Source organism: Chlamydotis macqueenii, chromosome 3, assembly GCF_036417535.1.
Source record: "Chlamydotis macqueenii isolate bChlMac1 chromosome 3, bChlMac1.mat, whole genome shotgun sequence".
NCBI classification, from domain to species: domain Eukaryota; kingdom Metazoa; phylum Chordata; class Aves; order Otidiformes; family Otididae; genus Chlamydotis; species Chlamydotis macqueenii.
In genome coordinates this window covers 95,607,686-95,625,367 of record NC_141558.1, presented here as the reverse complement: position 1 = coordinate 95,625,367, position 17,682 = coordinate 95,607,686, and the positions used below count along the sequence as shown (strand labels likewise).

The 17,682-nt window shown below is 37.7% G+C and overlaps 1 protein-coding gene across 2 annotated transcripts in view; it reads right to left on the bottom strand.

The window, feature by feature from the left end:
- Positions 1–4,367: 4,367 nt before the first annotated feature.
- The window catches only part of ERO1B (endoplasmic reticulum oxidoreductase 1 beta), a 32,003-nt gene continuing 18,688 nt past the window's right edge, over positions 4,368–17,682 (bottom strand). The window contains exons 7-16 of one of the 2 annotated variants that reach the window (XR_015258047.1): positions 16,202–16,322; positions 16,065–16,111; positions 13,615–13,641; positions 12,188–12,280; positions 11,787–12,033; positions 10,875–10,944; positions 9,644–9,730; positions 5,730–5,863; positions 4,687–4,844; positions 4,368–4,476 (exon numbers count right to left, since the gene is read on the bottom strand). Coding sequence is in view for 1 of the 2 variants with exons in the window: in XM_086743789.1 (XP_086599915.1) it covers positions 4,784–4,844; positions 5,730–5,863; positions 9,644–9,730; positions 10,875–10,944; positions 11,787–12,033; positions 12,188–12,280; positions 13,615–13,641; positions 16,065–16,111; positions 16,202–16,322 (887 nt within the window). In the remaining variant the exon portion in view is untranslated. Of the gene's footprint in view, positions 4,477–4,502; positions 4,845–5,729; positions 5,864–9,643; positions 9,731–10,874; positions 10,945–11,786; positions 12,034–12,187; positions 12,281–13,614; positions 13,642–16,064; positions 16,112–16,201; positions 16,323–17,682 lie in introns of those variants that run through there. The other variant, XM_086743789.1, reaches the window with a different exon arrangement.

Below are 17,682 nucleotides of genomic sequence, written 5' to 3'. Positions count from 1 at the left end.
CTGGGGCCTTTGTGGTAAAATCAAAGCACAATCCCTGCCTCTGGCAGAAACACCCTGCCAATTGTTTGCCCTCCAGAGCTTCCATTAGTTTCTTCACTTCTTCCTAAATGTTCATTGAAGAAAAAACCAATTAAACTGTCAGCCAGAGCTTAAAAAAAAGATGCCACAGGGCTGGGAGAAGAACAGAAGTTTTATTAAACTCTTTGGAGTTCTACAATCATGTTTGTACAAAACCGCCTGAAGATCTAGTGCAAGAAGAGTCTGCAGGAATTACATTTTCTTCACAGTAGATACAGCTGCACAGCAAAAAAAAATTAATTATGAGAACACTGTGCTTAAAACAAGCTTAATCCCTATACCACAGTATGCATGCAAAAAGTGGGACTACAAGTGACTGTAACCAATCACAGTAATTAAGTACTCTTGAACACAGGAGATTTAAATGACAATGCAAAAGGTAAGACTTAAATTAAAAATTAAATCACTATCATCATCATCACCTGTGTGACAGGTACTCACCCACCTAAACTGGGGATGAAACATGTATATATTGCTACCCAATATAAGATTATTTGTTAAAAATACATACATGGAATGAAACACAAAGCCTTCCTACAGAAGCTACCACCTTAGCCCCCCCTCCCCCCACTAAACAAAACCACAACAAAACCCTTTAGGGGGAATAATTTTACATGAAGAGGCCCACTAGGCAAACCAGCCAGAAAAAAATATTTACAAAATTGATTTTATAAGCTATTCTGAGAAAGGGACTGAATGAACCCAACTTCATTTCAAAATAAGCCTTTTTCCCTCTTAAAACAACTGGACTTAAAGAGTGGCTAAATTTGGCCATATTCACACAGAAACACATTGTAATTCTGCCAAATGCATTTTTCTGATGTGCTGATACACTGCAGTGTGCTGCAAACAGCAACGGACACACAGGTTACATTCATCTCGAACAGAATTAAAGTGAGAATGAAAGCCTGCTCATCATCTTAAGCTTAAATGACTGACATGTAAATAATTTAAGTTATATAGTTTCTACCACGGGTAGTTGAAAGGTAAATGAAATTAAAAGTAAAAAAGAATTCAAGTGAAAACTCAAAAATTACATTCACAAAAAGAAGTTGTAGCAGAAAATACTTTAATTTGCATTTTATAGATTCAAACATAGCAAAGATTCAGAAGGGTTTAGATCTTGGTAAGCAGTTCCAACATTGATTTTTATTTTAATAAATATTACATTTTAATAGGCTAGCTATATGGAGGAATTCTAAAGTGATGAATTGCTGATTGCTACTTTATAAACATAATCATCTAGATTATTTACAACATATTACAGGTCATTTCCCAGAAGAGCACAAAGCAAGGTCAAAGGCGACCCAACCATCAAAACACAACTCAAGAAAGTGTGGCACAGTGTATTTCATGCACATACAATGACATCGAGCACAAATCATCAGCTGAAGTAGGAAAACACTTCCATTATTCCAGCTTATGCACGTCTCTGTATTTCACTGATTTAAATCTATATTCTCACCTTCCTCCTCAGGCACTGAAGAGCAAGTTGTTCAGCAAGAGCGCCCTACATTTTACCTACGCAGTTTGCACCAAGTCTTATTTCACATAAGTCTTCACGACTTGGGAAAAATAAAACATGTTTGTCCTTCTCTTACTACCTCTGGGATTACAATCATTGTGTCATTTGTAGAGGGAAATGTACTTTTACTCTGAAATGAATGGCAGACAATGTTCACAAGCTGATCTCCAACAGGGAGCTGGAATTTAAAATAGTTTATAGGTCACAGACAGTGTAACTAACCTTATTCTTTAGTATAAAAACAGATCTGTAAATTTCTAAAATTTAATTTAACATATAAAGAATTAAGTCATCCGACTCCCATGGCAAAGCTTCATAGGCAGCATAGTCACAGAATGTACATCAAATAGAGTAAAAAAGATGGTGTCAGAAAAATTGTTTCAACTAGATTTGTAACTGAAAAAATCTTACGGCCTATTTCTCCAATGACAGTGAGGTGAAATGCCTTCCATATATAATCACCAAGTGAGATGTACCTTCAAATGCAAGAGAACTTCCCCATACACAGGATTTGCTGTTCAGTTGCATTCCTGTGTTTTCAAAACACAAAGAAAAAGAAAAAAGCTTCCAATCTCTTCATGTCTTTGCCCAACGGCATTAACCTTGCCTGCATTGTGCCCATGAGGGTTGCAGGGAGCAGGTGTCCAGTCTCTGCGTGCCTGAATCTCTCACCTGCCCCAAGAGCAAGTGCATGATGCTAGTATGTGATGCTGCTTCAGTGTCCGTAGATTTTAGCCAGGCACAGGTGGAAAAAAAAGAAAAATAGCAAGTTGCACCCCCAGAAGGCTGGAAGCAATTCACTTTCCCCTCAAAGCAAGGGGAAAAAGGGAAGAAACAATTCCCAGACTCAAGTCCTTCCTGGGGCAGCACAGACAACACGATTTATTTTCAACCAGAAAAACCTGCCTAAAGCTTTAGGCACTATAATATATAATAATACAGGTAAATCCCAGCTACAGAGCATCCTTCACACAAGTGATCCTACAGGTTCTTGCAGGTCAGTCCAAAAGGCAAGGGATTAATGGCCAAATGAAAAACACATACTTTCAATATATACAACTACTCAGAAGAGTTAGATACTCAGGGTGTAACTCATTTACCAAACACAACTGTTCACATCTGAGCTACTTACCTAGATTCCCCCTTCAGTTTAACAGAGAAAAATAAACTCTAGGGTGCAAAGCACTGCATCCCAGAGCATAAAATACAGAGCTCAGAACAGGCCAGATGAATCCACCTAGGAATCACCTGCTCTTCTCTGTTAACTAGAAAAAGGAAGCCTGTGGTGACTTGCTCAGACACAGGTGCCCACAGGCAAGAAAGGCTGCTGGGAAAGCACTTAACATACCCAGACTGGTGTCAGCTTTCTCTTACACCACATTAAATTATGTACTGGCTCAAACAGGAACTTCTGACCGGATACCAGTTCATTGCCAATTTGTGCAACTACCAGCAAAACTTTGTGGGCGTGGTTTTATTTGGGTTTATTATGTTTTGGGTTTTGTTTTCAGTTTTTTTTTTTTTCTTCTTTCATTTAGTTTATCCCAGTTTAACTGAAGAGGGTTTATCTTCTTGAGAAACAGTATTTTTTATAATAGCAAGTGTCAGCAGGACAGCCTAGCTCATTTCCAGTCAGGTAGAAATTCGAGGTTAGTTTGGAAACAAAGGACACAGAGCGTATCCCAGCTTTCAGAAAATCTCTGCTGTAGAGGACCACAATATGGAAGCCAATACAGTTACAATCAATTATATAAACAGGTCACTAAATATCTGGTAGGGTGAAAAATGTGTAAGAGCACTTTAATTTGTGAAGACTTCTTTTTAAAAACAGGAGATGTATCTACACTGTACTAGCACTTCCTACATTCATAACTCCTAAGTTCACTTTGAAACATGCTGGTTTAAAAAAAAATTATTACTTCATTTTAAATTTAAACCAATATTTGGTTGCTACTAATCAGTACTGCTGTTTCTGAATTCTGTTTTGGACAATGGTAAGTTATCATTGACATTTGCGGACAATGATACATGAGTAATTTCTTATTGTATGAAAGTTACATTATTAACATACCCGTTTTATTATGCTGAATATCCTTTTAAAGAAGATACAGTTATGGATTGCATAGATAAAGTATGCAGTATTACATGTCAGTATGATTATGAATTTTAAAAAGCATCTTTTTTTAAAAGTGACTACAAAAACAAGCTCTTACTTTTTGCACTGACCTTTTAACGTAGCACTAAAACATAATGCAGAAAGAGCAAATCTATTTCCACGGCTCAAAGACTGAAGTGTGCTATTTTAACATTTTAGACATTAAAAAGACAATTTCTGGAAACTGAACTTGTGATTACAATCTAGAAAATAAAATGGGCTAGATGTGAGTTTGATTGACTGAGGCTTTTCAGCTAGCAGCACTCCACCAACTATCTCCCCCTTCCCTTACCTCCACCCCTAAGCAAATGCAGGTAGCCAAGGGGCTGCAGAAAACTTTCAACTGTCTGTATCAGAGAGAAGGTAGTTATTTTAAAGAAAAAAGGAAGTTCTGAAAAACAGCACATAAGGACAAAATGTTGGTATCAGCATAATGCAAAGGAACTTGGCTTGGTATGAAATAAAATGTTCTGCTTGGTCAATTTCCCATTCTTAAGTAAGTATCATTATTACAGTAAGAGGTCAGAACTCAACAAGAGCTTTATTTCCTTTTTTTTTTTTTTCATTTTTCTCCCCCCCCCGCCCCCCTCCCCCCGCCCCCTTCCTCTTTTAGACAGCCAAATTCAGCATACCCAGTCCTCAGAAAATACTGAAGCTCACTACTAGGGAGAGGTGAGAGGTGAACCGCCTATCTCAGGCCAAGTCAGGGTGAAGGTTCCTATGTTTTCATATAAAACAATCATCTCAAAAACACAAGGAAATAAAATTTATGAAGGTTCAGTACAACAGAACTGTGAGCAGAGAACTTACAAAATAAACAGATCAGCATAATTTACACATTTAAAAACTATATATTTCATTCATAAATATCTTTTCTAACGAATAATCAATCCTAAACATAAATATTCAAGTTGGTTCTTGATTTTACTTTTTATCAGTTCACGTGAGTCCTGTAAGGATCAGTTCCTTCTGCTCAATGCAGTCTTGTAAATGGTCTTCACTAACGGGTTGTGCAAAGGCCTTCATTACCTAGTCTGTTGTAATAAAACTTTAAAATTCTGCAACTCTCTTATACTTGTGGAAAGCCTGTAAAACAAAAACCCCTTAAGTGTTAGTAAGTCAACTGCAAAAGAAAAGTGCAAATCATCATCTTCCATGGGGGCTTTTTGTTTGGTTTTTTTGAACACAATTCTGTTCCAAAGATTAACTAAGATACTACTTTCCCTCAAAAGATCTACTGTCTGACTCTCCATTATATTTACATACTGTAATACAGGGATTAAAGTTTTTAAATTTTCCCAACTTCATTAAACATCTATAAAAATCTCTAACCAGAGGTAATAAACGTTAATTAGATTCTTTTAAACAGGACTGGATTGTTACATTCAAGATCTGAAGAACTAACATGATCAACAAAGTTAGTTCTACACATCTTTTAAAGCTGTTAAAATGTTTTATTTCATCACTTGAATAGGGTAAATTTTTGCTGTTTTCAAAAAATTAAACAAAATTAAAGTTTTAACAAAAATACAAAAGCCTAAGGGACAAATGACAGTGTTAAAAAAACTCCAAGTATTTTTATTCCTTTTTCACTACTTCTGCCATACACACATTTAAAACAGAAATTAAAAAAAAAAGAAAAAGTAGAACAGCTCTACTCAGTTCCAAAACTGAGGAGGCATACCCACTCTAATGCCTAAGACTGACTGAGACTTAAATAGAGCTTTCGCAAGATGGAATTGATGAGATTTGAGATAAGAGATGAGTTGGATCCCCATGCACAATGATAACCAAAGCTAATAATCAGCACTCCACATACTCAGTTTGATGGCATTAAGTTTATCAATATTGCTAGTAATAATTCAGCCTTTAAAAGCAACAGCTAGATGTACAATACCATCTCTCCACAGACCTTGAGTGCTGACACTGAAGCTCTACTGGTTTTCTACTACACAAATAATAAAAACTTACCTTCCAAAGGCATTTACAAGAGCAACTATTTCCTGACGCGTGAGCTGAAAACCTTTTGATGGACTATTCTCAGGAAGGCTCTGTATTTCTTTCTCAGAAAACAAGATCTTCAGAGCAGTTCCTAAGCCTTGAGTCTACAAGAAAAGTCCAATGTTTTAACATCAATAAGATCACTCCTTCAAATACTTATAAAACCATAAAAAAGTTTTAAAAAATAGCAATCCAGGCAAACTGTAGCACGAATTCTTATACTGAACTCCCTTAACCCAAATAATGGTACACAGACCAAGACACTAATGCAAATGCATGCCATCAATTGTGTACCAAGCTCAGTCACTTATTTAAGAACATTTGTCTCCTCAGGTATACTTGCTTTTCATCCTTGTGTTTTTAATCTCTCCCTTTCCCACCTCTTTTCTTCTCAGCCACACCAGATGCATATGAAAATATGCCTGTTACAACACTTCCAGCTCCCTCCTGCCCCTCACCTTACAAATGTGCCCATGCTGCAGGAGCTGTTGGATCAGATCACCCCTCTTCTTGTCCCCTCCCCCTTCCAAGTCAGACTAGGTTTTATTATGAGGTATCACAACACTTCTGCTTTTTTCACCTCTAGTCCCAGTGGCAGACTTTGCAGTTTCAGTTTCAACCCCTCTTTTCTATACAGAAATAGAACAGAAGAAGCTATTCTTATTTCCCCTTTTTATAATTGGGCTACAGAAACAACCACTGGATTTTCACAAAAAGTGCAAGAAAGTTTTATAGGTCAGGAAATCTGGCCCTATTTCATTTTTTGTGAGAAGGAAAAACAATAATAGATCAGAAGCATTAACTAGGACAGGGTAGGCAGAACTCTGGACATTCAGTAGAGACCACTAAATTTTTGATGTTACAAATGTATTTGCAAACTGAACTCTGATAAGTTTAATGCTATACAGCGATATAGTACAGTAGGTACGCCAAAGTAACAACTATTCTCAGTTTGGACTTAAGACTAGTCTTGAGGTTTAAAATCTTGTTCTCAATAAAATAAAAATAATAGGTATCCAGAAACTGAAATTCTGTTTTTCAGCTTTACGCTGCACCTTTACATTCATTTGCTGCCTTTTGCATAAATTGTGAAAATCTGAATTACTTCTTTTTCTTATGCCTCAATTTGTGGAGTTAAAACTCATGCTGGATTTTCTAACAATTAAGCAAGTGCTGTAATTCCAGGAAGGCTTCCTTCAGGTGATTCCACAAGGCTGATCTGATCACTGAACACAGGTAAGATCACAGAATCATAGAATGGTTAGGGTCGGAAGGGACCTTCAAAGGTCATCTAGTCCAACCCCCCTGCAAGGAGCAGGGACATCTCCAACCAGATCAGGTTGCTCAGAGCCCCATCCAACCTGGCCTTGAACGTTTCCAGGGATGGGGCATCCACCACCTCTCTAGCAAACCGGTTACATTGTTTTGTCATAAAAAATTTCTTCCTTATATCTAATCTAAATCTACTCTCTTTTAGTTTAAAAACATTACTCCTTGTGCTATTGCAACAAGCCCTGGTAAAGTTTCTCCCCATTTTTCTTATAAGCCCCCTTTGAGTGCTGAAAGGCCACCGTAAGGACTCTCTGAAGCCTTCTCTTGTCCAGGCTGAACAACCTCCAACTCTCTCAGCCTGTCCTCATAGGGGAGGTGGGTGCTCCAGCCCTGTGATCATCTTCATGACCCTCCTCTGGACTTGCTCCAAGAGGTTCACTACCTTCTTATGTTGGGGACTCCAGAGCTGGATGCAGTACTCCAGGTGAGGTCTCACAAGAGCAGAGTAGAGGGGGAGAATCACCAGCTCATGTCCAGCTTGTCATCCACCAGTACCCTCAAGTCCTTCTCCTCAGGGCTGCTCTCAGTATCTTCATCGCCCAGCCTGTACTGATACCAGGGATTGCCCTCACTCAGGTGCAGGACTTTGCACTTGGTCTTGTTGAACCTCAGAAGGCTCACATGGGCTCACCTCTCAAACTTGTCCAGGTCCCTCTGGATGGCATCCCGTCCCTCAGGCGTGTCAACTGCACCAAACAGCTTGGTGCCATCTGCAAATTTGCTGTGGGTGCATTCAGTCCCACTGTCTATGTTATTGATAAAGATATTAAACAGTACTGGTCCCAGTACTGATCCCTAAGGGACACCACTTGTCATCAATCTCCATTTGGACATTCAGCTGTTGACTACTACCTTCTGGATGCAACCATCCAGCCAATTCCTAACCCACCAAACAGTCCACTCATTGAATCCATCTCTTTCCAATTTAGAGAGAAGGATGTTGTGGGGGATTGTGTCAAAGGCCTTACAGAAGTCCAGGTAGATTATATCCATATCTCTTCCTTTGTCCACTGATGTAGTGACTCCACCATAGAAGGCCACTAGGTTGCTCAGACAAGACTTGCCATTGGTGAAGCCATGCTGGCTGTCCCAAACCACCTCCCTGTCCTTCGTGTGCCTCAGCTTAGCTTCTAGGAGGATCTGTTCCATGACCTTCCCAGGTACAGAGGTGAGGCTGACAAGTCAGTAGTTCCCAGGATCCTCCTTTCTACCCTTTTTTATAAAATGGCTGCAATGTTTCCCTTTTTCCAGTCAGCAGGGACTTCACCTGACTGCCATGACTTTTCAAATATCATGGAGGGTGGCTTGGCAGCTACATCAATCAATTCCCTCAGGACTCTGAGATGTATCTTATCAGATCCCATAGCCTTATGTACGTTCAGATCCCTCAGGTGGTCATGAACCTGATCTTCTCTTACAGTGGAAGGGACTTTGCTTTCCCAGTCCCTGTCCTGTAGTCCATCCACTGAGGTGTGGAAAGAGAGATTGCCAGTGAAGACTGAGGCAAAAAAAGTTGTTGAGTACCTCAGCCTTCTCCTTGTCTGTTGTGTCACATTCATTGGGGCAGTATGCTTTGACTTTCCTTTTCTGGCTGATATACCTGTAGAAGCCCTTCTTATTCTTCTTTGCATCCCTTGTCAAGTTCAGCTTCAGCCACGTCTTGGCCTTCCTGACCCCATCCCTACACAACTACTGGGCAGCATCCCTACACTCTTCCCAGGATACTTGCTCCTTCTTGCGCTGACTTATTGCAGAGGAAGTGCATTGCAGTGCATTTCCTCATTGCCCTTTAGTTTGACCAGCAGGTCTTGACTCAGCCATGCCGGTCTCTTGCCTGTCTTTCCTCATTTCTTACACCTGAGGATCAAGAGCTGTTGTGCTCTATGGAAAGCATCCTGAAAAATCTGCCAACTCTGTTCTGCTCCCTTGTCCCTGAGGGCAGTTTCCCAGGGGCTCCTACTGACTAACTCCCTGAACAGCTGGGAGTTTGCTTTCCTAAAATTCAGAGTCCTGACTTTACCCTTTGCCTGATCCATAACCCTCAGGACTGCGAACTCCACCAGTGAATGGTCACTGCAGCCCTGGCTGCCTCCAACCTTGATGTCACTGATTAGCTCACTTGCGTTGGTGACTATCAGGTCCAGTGTTCATCCCCTCTGGTAGGGTTGTCTATTACCTGGCTTAAGAAGTTATCCTCAATGCACTCCAGCAGCCTCTCGGATTGCCTACAGCTCACCATGGTATTTTTCTAGCCAGTAAGACTTTGCCATGAAGCATCTGTTTTAAAAACTTTTTTTTTTGAGAGAATACAAACTATACCTTTTAGTAAACTAAAAAGCTGTTGACTAAAGAAAATAAACAGTTTTAAAACATTTTTTTAATTGTTTAACTAAAGATACTTCTATTTTTAATATATAGGTAAGTATATCAAAGAGCAAGCAAGCATGTCCTAAAAGCCTGAAGACTAAGTTGAAAGGCATCCTGCCAAATTGAAACAGATGCTTCTCTTCTAACCTCCCCCACCCCATGCACAAACATAAAGTAAGCTATACCTGCAGTTTGCCCCACAGCCTGCATTTGTCACATCCAACACAATCCATTATGCGGGATATGTTCTTGAAATGCAATCTGAATTCTTCCTATCAGTTAAAAACAAAATAAATAAAAAAAATAGTGAAAAGTACTTCTTAGCTTTATGAAAACAGAAGGTTAGCTAATCTAGTACCACAAGAATATAAATTCTCTATTACTAAAACTGAACAAAACCACTACCATACGTGGTCAGGCCATAACAAAGGTCCACGTAAACTCACAGTCTTTTTTCCAAGCTACAGCTAATAGTTAATTCCCCCAAAAAACCCCAATATACAGGACATGCAGGATAACGCCTGAGTTAGACTAAGTTTCTAGCAACTTGCTCAAAATTTTCTGACTTGCAAGTACTGTATCTGTATTCCTGCCCAATTTTTCTTCCATTATTAAAATCTTTTTAAACCAATCTACCTTTTTGACAAATAGGCAAAAAAGTTACAATTCACAAAAGACATTGCCTGTCCAAAGCTATGGGTAGATTGTTGCTTTGCAGCTTCAGTCAGAGTGGAAAGGTGATCTCTATTAAATATTTGAGGTCAGAAAAACACTAGCTGGGCTGATAAACTACTGGCACCTTTCTAATAGCACTCTTTCTAATGCTGATAAAATTCCATACAACTACTGAAATAAGCATTAAAAGTGTTGGTAAGTATTAAAACAGACCTTTATTCCTGAGCCACACTCCCAACTGTGGAATTGTGGTGCAATCTGAACACCAGAATGTTAATACTGGAAGTTGCTAGGTAGTAGTTCCCATGTCTAGGAACTATGCTTTTCTAATGTTAAGTATAATATATTATTACATTATATTATACTATATAAGACATCTGGTTTTTAAGTAAACATCAGTGTTTTGTTTTGGTTTTTTTCAGATGCTTATGTGAAACAGATACTCTATTTACAAAACATCATTGCGTCTATTGATAATACCAATTCAACTCATTTGCCTTACCAATCCTGATGGCAGACCCAAGGCACTAAACCAGAGATTTCAGTCTGCTTGGCTCAGAACGGCTTGCACTCATTTACAATGAAGCAGACTAAGAGGCCTCAGATAAAATTCTATAAGTTTACATCCCTGCCTTTTCCATTCCCAGCAGTATGTTTGTGGTAGATACAGAGATTTTCTAAAATAACACAACTTAATTCCAAAATGGATATTTTGGATGACATTCCGAAAACTAGCTTTACCTTTAATGACTTAGCTCCTTTTTTATCTCCAGCAAACATGGACTTTTCATCAAAGTGCATATGGAAGGACCTAACAAAGACAAAACGCAAAAAAATCCAAACGCTGGCATAAAGTACAGTGTTCCATCAAGCCTGGTGAGCAGCTGATGCCATCAGTGTAAAATATTTTTCAGAGTTCCTAGTCTTTGCAGAATAGTTTTTAAAAAAATTACTGAATAGTATCAGTTCTACTATCCAATCACTGTAACTTAAAATCTGTTATTTACAGTTTTGTTGAGAATTTTTTTTTGCTCTGTTTCCACTGATCAAGATTTCTTTCTAATACACATTGGAATTGTCTTGATGTTTCCTTTTCAGTTGATTGTTGTCTGACCACACCTCAAATACCTAGCAAGATTATGATTAGTGACAGCAATGAAGCCACACAGCACATTAACAATCACAAAAATTAGTGGGAAGGTGAGCAAAGGAACCGGACTAAAGAACCTGACAGAATAAACAGAAGGAAGAATGGACGGTTAAAGCCCCAGAGGTTACATCTAGGATAAAAGCTGGATTACTCACTGGATCATTAGAAGACTATATGTACTATTTTCCTTTTAAAAATAAATCATGTGCATCTGACAGTGAAGAATTAGAAAAAGCAACAAATAGGGAATAGCCCGGGGTGTTCTGTGGTGTTTTTGTTTGTGGGGTTTTTTTGGGTTTTGTTTTTTAAAGAGTGATATATTCAAATCTCATTTGTCTCTTCCTGTCAAATGTACAAATTCCTCTTGTTTTCTCTCATTACTTAATTCTATTTCCTCATTCCACTCTCCTTATCCTATTCTATCAAGAAGTCATCTACTCTCACTTGCGAATATAACTGAGAATCTTAAACTACTGGTAAAAAAAAAAAATGTTATGCCTTACTTTGTATCTCTGAAGATATCTAGTAAGAGAGCTTTAGATTCAGCATCCTCATGGCCATTTCCAGTGTAAAGGTCAACCACTGAACGCTCAAAGTATGGTGCAACCTTTGACAAAGCACGTAGCTCTATCAAATATAAGAAATACAGATTTTTCAGCCTCCTTGGTCCTTCTCCTTTTGTTTCAAGAGGGTCAAAGCGGCGAGTGAACTCCTTCACATTTGGTCCCCAGCGAGGCTTCCCCCAGGTTTCTAAACAGAGGAAAAAAGGGGCACAAGGAGTAAAATACACATATTTAGAAAAAGAAAGCAACTAAGTATACATCAAAAATTTTCAGAAAAAAACAAATACATGTTACAGATATTGTAGAATTCCATTCAGCAATTTTACCTAGACTTAAATTACCTTCAAGAAGATAATTTGCACACAGATGCAAGTTGATGCTAGCATGAAGTCCAGAAATGAGTTTATAAAACACTCTCTTCTCAAGGCAAAGACCTGTCCAGGAAAGAAGACAAACAGACCTCAAACTAAATACTGGAAATTATGTATTAAAATGAATATACCTTGACATTTCAGTGATGCAAGTCTGTATTTAACTTTCAAAAGTTACAGTTACAGTACTTCAGCATTGTTAATTAGACCTTATATTCATCACAGGAAAAGTTTACCTCTTATTTTTATATAAAGTAGTTTTCAGTATTTTTTCAGCAATACATTTGAAATAGTCTGGAATTTAGACAGTCTCGAAGCCAGAACTATATTCTGATCCATCCTAATTAGAATTAAAGCTACCACTGAATTAGAGTAGTGACCTTACAGAAAAACATCAGAATTCCCAGAAAACCTTATGGCATTGGAAAACAGCAAAAATATTTCTTCCCAGCTCTACTATAAATTCACTGAAGTTTTAAATGCACAGAGCAAAACCTTCAAAAATATGACTTTGATGGACAAGGACTTTTATAGCAGAAGCAGAAATGAAATAGCATTGGGTGGCCAAAGTATAATTTAAATGTAGAAATTACTTCTAATACTACTTATACCCAGATTCCACTTGGAATTTAAGAGTTTGTTCCTTTCTCAAATATATGTTTGGATACCTTTCCTGACACCCCAATCTCCACAAATGGATACAGGAAGAGCTGATGGTGAAGCGTATCTGTGAGGCCGAGATACACCGTCAGTTACAGACATCACATTTTAAAAAGCATGTAAATTTGTGTGCTTTCCTACAATACCACCAGTTAAGAGTTTTCCAACTAGACAAGTAAAGGCTTATGAAAGGCAGAATAAACTAAGTTTAAAATTAAGTACATTTAACTCATCCACTTTTCTGCACATCTTCAGAACGCAATTTTGATTGCTACCACTGTAATAATAATTTCCATTTAAATATGAATAAAAAGTAAATTGCTTTGCCTTCTGAACACATATTACACTTATGTTAGTTTATATACTGGGAAAGAAAAAAAACTTTAATATTTTTCAAAGCTGTTTTCAAATAAAACTGCTTGTAAATGTTACTAATAATCATGACCCTGCTTAAATGCCTAAAATGAGCATGAAATTCAAAGTAACTGGTACTGAAGTGAACTTCCCCTTTATAAAAGATGAAACACTGAAGGATTTAGGGAGTATACCATCTAAGTCAATGAGAAGATTTCTAAAGACACTCAGAAAAAAAAATATTCTTTGAATTACACTTAGATGTTCTGCACAATTTATTAAGAAGCCTTCACTATGAAAAATACTTGGGGAGAGGAAAAAACATACTATAATGTTTCTTGTAGCGAATTTAACATTATATTAATCCATCCAAGAGGCTTTACCTTCTAGCCATGTGTAGAAAGATTCTCCTGTAAATGCAAAGTATATAGGTAAATGAAAAGTATTCATTTTCAACATTGCAGTATCTTTACATTACTATGCATAATAACATTAGCTGCCACCTGGACATAAAGCTAAATAATTTAGCTATTAAAGTGCAAATAGGCACTGAAGTGGCTGAACTTTGAGGCTGGTTTAAATCTGTTGAGGTCAGAACAGGAGAAATATAAGAATAAGCATGACTAAGCTGCCAGTCAGGGCATTCAGAAGTGTATGAAACTGCAAGCCTGATTATATGTACTAGTGGTGAAAGATGTGATGGAGGAGTGTAATTATATCTGATAGACTTCACCTTGACTGCTACTGTCTGAAGGTTTCCTGCAGGCTTAGATCTTTTACCTGAGAGCTTTCAGTTGACTGAAAAATCCTAAAAAGTATGTCTCACTGTAGACAGATCAAATACTTTTTCTTGCCCATCCTCTCCCCACCTTCCCAAAACCAAGAAGGACATTCAAGAAAACACAAAAAAACCCTTGCCACTCTTCTTTAAAGGAATCTGACACCAGTATCAACAGGGCTCTGGAGGAGATCCAAGAATCCTTTAATTTATGCATCTCCAGTTATCTCGCTAATGGCTTTATCACAACACACATTCTGTTACGAGGATAAGAACCAACAACAGAACTGTATTTTGCTCTTATCCATTTCTTCCCCCTACTCCAAATGAATTATCCCAATAAAAACATTTTCTGATCAATCATCTGCGTAAAAACATAACTTTCCTGCCCTCTAATGCAACAGCAATAAAGTGAATAAATCAGATGTCCAAAACTCTTTAATGCTTACTTCATTTCTGCAGGTCAAGCAAAGTAAGATGACTTACCATCATCTCCTCCTTAGTGGGGGGGGAAAAAAAAAAAAAAAAAAAAAAAAAAATCCTTAAGCATTAAAAAGATAATTTCCACAGCAAAGCAGTAATGAAACTTTTTTTTACTACGAACATTTGTTTTACTACAAACACTGAAAAAGTACAAGAAATCTTATTTAATCTACAAAGAAAAATAGGCTCCTCTTCCTCCTCCTCAAGACCACCTGAGACTAAACATATTACAATACTGAAAGTCACTAAAAATTCAAAATCTTAGTAGTAGCTGATTTACATATTCTTGAAAGCTGTATTTCAGCCTTTAGTTTCAGAAATACGGTTAGGAAATATTTTTCTCCAGTTCACATTATTCAACAATCTGGCCAGTGCTCCTTTCTGAAATTCTGATCACTAAGTTAAACTGCTCTTATGATTTTTTTTGTTTGTGTATACAAGCAATACATTATCTCAATATTTACAATTACTAAAAGCTATCTTGATTTTCTAATGTGTGCTGATGTTTTCTAACTCAATCTATTGACTAATAGTTAATTTTTAAGGGAAACAAGACACAGTGACAGGGGAAAACTGATTAATTTAGAACACCAAGCTACAGTTTTCAATTTAAATTTGAAAACTTAAAACCCAAGTCATTGGCATGCTTTTTTTATTTTTTAAACATTCTTGTAGATAACTGGGCCTTCCTAAGTATCCATTCTTTCTTCAAATAATGCAATTATTTGTACATTTGTAACACACTGAACACTATGGATGGAAAATGTACAGCTACATTACACTAGGATGACTATGAGCTACAGCGATTAAATTAAATGCTCTTGGAAAAAGAGACAAGTGAAGAATACAAGAGTGCTGAAAGTTTTGTTAAACTTCAGCTCCTTCCCGTTCACACTGGAAAATTACTGCGACACTAAACAGTTTGAAACTTTAGTTGTTACATTAGCTCCCCTGATATGGAATCATAGAATGGTTAGGGTTGGAAGGGACCTTCAAAGGTCATCCAGTCCAACCCCCCTGCAAGAAGCAGGGACATCCACGACTAGATCAGGTTGCTCAGAGCCTCATCCAACCTGGCCTTGAACGTTTCCAGGGATGGGGCATCCACCACCTCTCTGGGCAAGTGTTCCACTGTTCCAGTGTTCTACAACCCTCATTGTAAAAATTTTTTTCCTAATATCTAATATAAATCTACCTCCCTCTATTTTGAAACCATCACCCCTAGTCCTGTCACAACAGGCCGTACTGAAGAGTCTCTCCCCATCTTTCCTGCAGGCTCCATTTAGGTACTGGAAGACCACTATAAGGTCTCCCCGGAGCCTCCTCTTCTCCAGGCTGAACAGCCGCAACTCTCTCAGCCTGACAATAAGCCTATTCATATGCATATGATTAAGGTAATCAAGTATCACAAACTTTAGTCTAAATATTGAAAATGGACGGCTACTTCTACACAAGAATTTAAGAAAGCAGAAAGCACACCTACAGAGTGAAGATTACTACTTGTATCATTTATACTGCAACAGTCACTATGTTAAAAGAACTGCATTAGAAAACAAAACAGGCAAGACCCACCCCGACTAGGCGCCAGTGGATTTAAAGGACGATAGACAGATCGAGGCCTAGAAAATAAGTTAGAAAACAGAAAAATCAGTTTTAAGCTAAACTGAAGGACAAGTATAAGAAACAGGCTTCCTCTCCCTCCCAATTACTTGAAGCAGTTTTCTTCATAGATGCTGTTCCACACTCTCCAAGCAGAAGGCCCCTTGTATCCAGTGTAACGTTCTGGATTCAGCAGCAAATCCACATACTGTGCATCTGGAGATCTCTCATCTAAATAGGAAACCTTTTGTTACATACTCTAACTGATCATTTAAAAAAGATTCAATTAAAAAAAAAAACAAAACAAAGTGATCTGTCACACAGAACTAAATATAAGAGGTCTCATAATACTATTCTGTCTTCCAGTTAAATTATAAATGCCTTGTGTGTAAAAATACAGCAATATACACACTAAACTGAAAGCTCAGAAGTATACAATTTATTCCAAAATCTCCTGTGAGGCCAGAATTTCTACAACGTCTGAACACTTTCTACACAGCTTCAAATCCACCATGAACACTTGGCATGCAATGTGTTCTCTCACCCTATGCTAAGATATAAACAGGGATTTTTTTTTTTTTTTTTCCAATGTGCTTCAAATTCAGGATTTCTTTGTCTGGCAGTATTTGGTTGGGGAGGATTGCTTTTTTGAAATGGGTATACTGCTTCTTAATAAAGACAAAGTCAAAGAAGTGCATCTTGTAGTTGGTACATGTTGTATTTTTATTAAGTAAATAACTTTTTTCCCCAAATATCCTTGTATACTGGTAAAAAGTCTGGATCACATTGCTTAATTGAACAAACTTCCAGCATATTACAGAATGTTCTGTTGGTTAAGGCAAGAAACATGTATTTTAAGCAGCATTTCAACAAGTTATACCATCATCTCTAAAGTTCACTACAAATTCAAACAACATACACAAAAAAACTGAGACACAGTACTCTCTCTCCTTAAAAACTGTGTAGAAATAGAAACTTAAGTTTCGAGCTACAACCAGTAAAAAGCAGAAAGAATTCCCTCCTCTTTGTAATTCTAGGTCAAGAGCAACTCTAGCTTATGAAAACTCACATACAGTACAAGCCAGTAGTTCAGAGACTTATTCATATGATTGGCCAGCCAGTGCCACCAAGTATTTCCTTCGATGTTGAAAAAAGCCACAGAAACAGAGAGTGAAAACTGCTCTAGAAAGAAGAGATGATTCTGCATGAGCAGCTAAGCATCGCTTCAGCAGTAGTAGCAAAAACAAAGAAAAGAGACAGACACAAGACGCACAACACTGTGAGTGCAAGATGGGACAGAGTCAAATTACAGCTTTATTTATTTCTTTGACAGCACAGCTAACCTAAGCAGTTCCTACTCCTGCTCGCTTCAGGTCTCCTCCACTTTTTCTTCTCATTATCCATATACAACTGAGTCTGTGAGGCAGTGCAACAGAAGGATGGAAAAGCTGATCTGGGTTATGAAGTTTTTTTCAGCTAGATCAATTCCCTTATCTAGTTTACGATTAAGCCCAACAAAAAGCTAGTAAAAAGTAAAACTGATGCTATGGTTTTCAGCTACAGCTGAGTAAATTAAGAGCTCTCTCAGCAC